At 45.9% G+C, this 2,704-nt stretch overlaps 1 protein-coding gene across 1 annotated transcript; it reads right to left on the bottom strand.

Moving 5' to 3' along the window:
- Positions 1-181: 181 nt before the first annotated feature.
- Positions 182-2,665, bottom strand: LOC130588345 (dysferlin-like; the record flags this gene model as incomplete). Its single annotated transcript, XM_057389278.1, has 2 exons — positions 2,286-2,665; positions 182-287 (listed from the first exon to the last, which is right to left on the bottom strand). Coding segments are annotated over exons 1-2 (412 nt in total), but the record flags the coding sequence as incomplete, so codon positions are not given.
- Between the last annotated feature and the right edge of the window lie 39 nt (positions 2,666-2,704).

Raw genomic sequence — 2,704 nt, 5'->3', positions numbered from 1 at the left:
GTCTCACATCTGAGGAAAATCCCGGCTTCATCCCCCCAGGACATCCCAAACATCGATCCCGAATCCTGTGGATATTCCCATAATCGCCATCCCCCCTCCACCCTTTTTCCATCATCCTTTTCCATCTTTTTCCAGGAAAAGGATGGGAAGTGCCTTTTCCCACCCCTCCTTGGATCCTCACAGTCAAAAATGCAGGAGATCGTGGGTCTGTTCACCCCAAAGCTGAGCGTGGATGCGGATTTTCCGTCGGATTTTCCGTCGTCGCTTTTGTCGTCCGTCACTCCCCCCTGCAAGGAAAATCAGGGAAGGTCGGGAATGCCGGGATCGCCTCCAGAGCCGGGATTCCCCACAGGATGGGATCCAATGGGGTGTGCAAGAGGGGTTTGGGCTTCCCAGAATTTGGGAAATTTTCGTCGGGAAATCCTAAAAAAAATTCCTGAGTCTTCTTAATTGCACCAGCAGAATATTTGTGGGAAAAGGAGAGGTTTTGGAGGATGAGAATTCCCATTTTTGGATCCCAGGGGGAAAATTGGGAATGGGAACAATCCGACCAGGAGCTCTGGGGGTGGGAGGAAGCCAGGACCCCCCAGATGGGGGAAAAAACACTGCGAAGCCGCTTTTATCCCAAAAGGATCGACGCTGGATCGGAGAGAAAGATGGAGTGGAGAAAAATGGGGAAAAAAGCCAAAAAGGAGGGAAAAAATTCCATAAAAACACAGAGAACAGGAGCTTTGTGCTGCCTTGGCTCTGGTTGAATCGTTGGAAAAGCGGCGGATTGGGAAATCCAAATCCAAAAAAAAAACAATAGTGGGGAAAGTCGGGATGGCAGGGAAGGAACAGGGAGGAAAAACAGGAATCTGAAAATGGGAATTCGATAAGGGGAATTTGATAACGGGAATTCAATAACGGGAATCTGATAACGGGAATTCAATAATGGAAATTTGATAGTGGGAATCTGATGATGGGAATTCGATAACAGGAATTCGATAAGGGGAATTTGATAACGGGAATTCAAAAACGGGAATCTGATAATGGGAATCTGATAATGGGAATCTGATAAAGGGAATCTGATAATGGGAATTTGATAAAGGGAATTTGATAACAAGAATTCGATAATGGGAATCTGATAATGGAAATTTGATAGTGGGAATCTGATAAGAGGAAGGTGATAATGGGAATCTGATAATGGGAATTTAATAACAGGAATACGGTAACAGGAATCCAATAATGGGAATCTGATAATGGGAAGCCGATAATGAGAATCTGAAAATGGGAATTTGGTAATGGGAAGCTGATAGCAGGAAGCTGATAATGGGAATTTGATAAATGGGAATCTGGTAATGGGAATCTGATAATAGGAATTTGATAATAGGAATTTGATAAAGGGAATCTGATAATGGGAATCTGATAAAAGGAATCTGATAACGGAAATTCGATAATGGGAATCTGATAACGGGAATTTGATAACGAGAATCTGATAACGGAAATTTGGTAACGGGAAGCTGACAGCAGGAAGCCAATAATGGGAATTTGATAAATGGGAATCTGGTAACGGGAAGCTGCTAATGGGAATCTGATAATGGGAAGCCAATAATTAGAATCTGAAAATGGGAATTTGGTAATGGGAAGCTGCTAGCAGGAAGCTGATAACGGAAATCCGATAATGGGAAGCTGATAATGGGAAGCTGATAACGGAAATCCGATAATGGGAATCCAGTAACGGGAAGGCGATAAGGGGAATCCGATAATGAGAAGCTGATAATAGGAAGCTGAAAGTGGGAAAATGGCAACAGGAATCCGATAACAAGAAGCTGATAATTGGAAGCCAAAAATGGGATGCTGGTAATGGGAAGCTGAAAATAGGAAGCCGATAGTGGGAATCTGATAATGGGAATCCGATAATGGGAATCTGATAATGGGAAGACAATAATGAGAATCTGAAAATGGGAATTTGGTAACAGGAAGCTGATAGCAGGAAGCTGATAACAGAAATCCGATAATGGGAATCCAGTAACAGGAAGCCGATAAGGGGAATCCGATAATAGGAATCCGATAATGGGAAGATGAAAATAGGAAGCTGAGAGCGGGGAAAATGGCAACAGGAATCCAATAACAAGAAGCCAATAACTGGAAACCAAAAACGGGAATCTGGTAATGGGAAGCTGATAATGGGAAGCTGATAACGGAAGCCAATAACAGGAATCCAGTAACAGGAAGCCAATGACAATGGGAAGCCTATAACATTCCCAGGAGGAAATTCGGGAATGTGGGAAGCTGCTCCCTACCAGAGCCCCTTCCAGGGCGAAGACGGCGGCGGGGCCGGTGCGTTCCAGGGGCTCCATGCGGCGTCTCCAGCGGCGCCGGCGGAAGGAGTCGGAGCGGCGCTGCTGCAGGTGGAAGCGCCATCCGAAGAGGGAAGCGTATTCCCAGCCATCCCCGTCCAGCTCCTCCTGCTTGTGCTGCCGGACAGGGATCACCGGGGTCAGATTCTCCGGATTCACCCAAATTATGGATTTTGGTTTTTTGGGATGTGGTTGGGTATGGTTGTCCTGCCCCAGGCATTCCCTGTGTATCCACCAGGTGGGAGTCATGGAATAGGGTCATGGAATTATTGGGAGAATCCGAGGAATGTTTAGGGTGGGAAAGGCCCAGGAGGTCATCACAGAATCAGGGAATTTTTTGGGATGGAAGGGACCTTAAATCC

Source organism: Malurus melanocephalus, unplaced genomic scaffold (assembly GCF_030028575.1).
Source record: "Malurus melanocephalus ecotype Western Australia unplaced genomic scaffold, MMel_1.1 scaffold_4494, whole genome shotgun sequence".
Classification (NCBI taxonomy): Eukaryota; Metazoa; Chordata; class Aves; order Passeriformes; family Maluridae; genus Malurus; species Malurus melanocephalus.
Note: the sequence above shows the minus strand (reverse complement) of the source record. Positions and strands in the feature narration are given on the sequence as shown.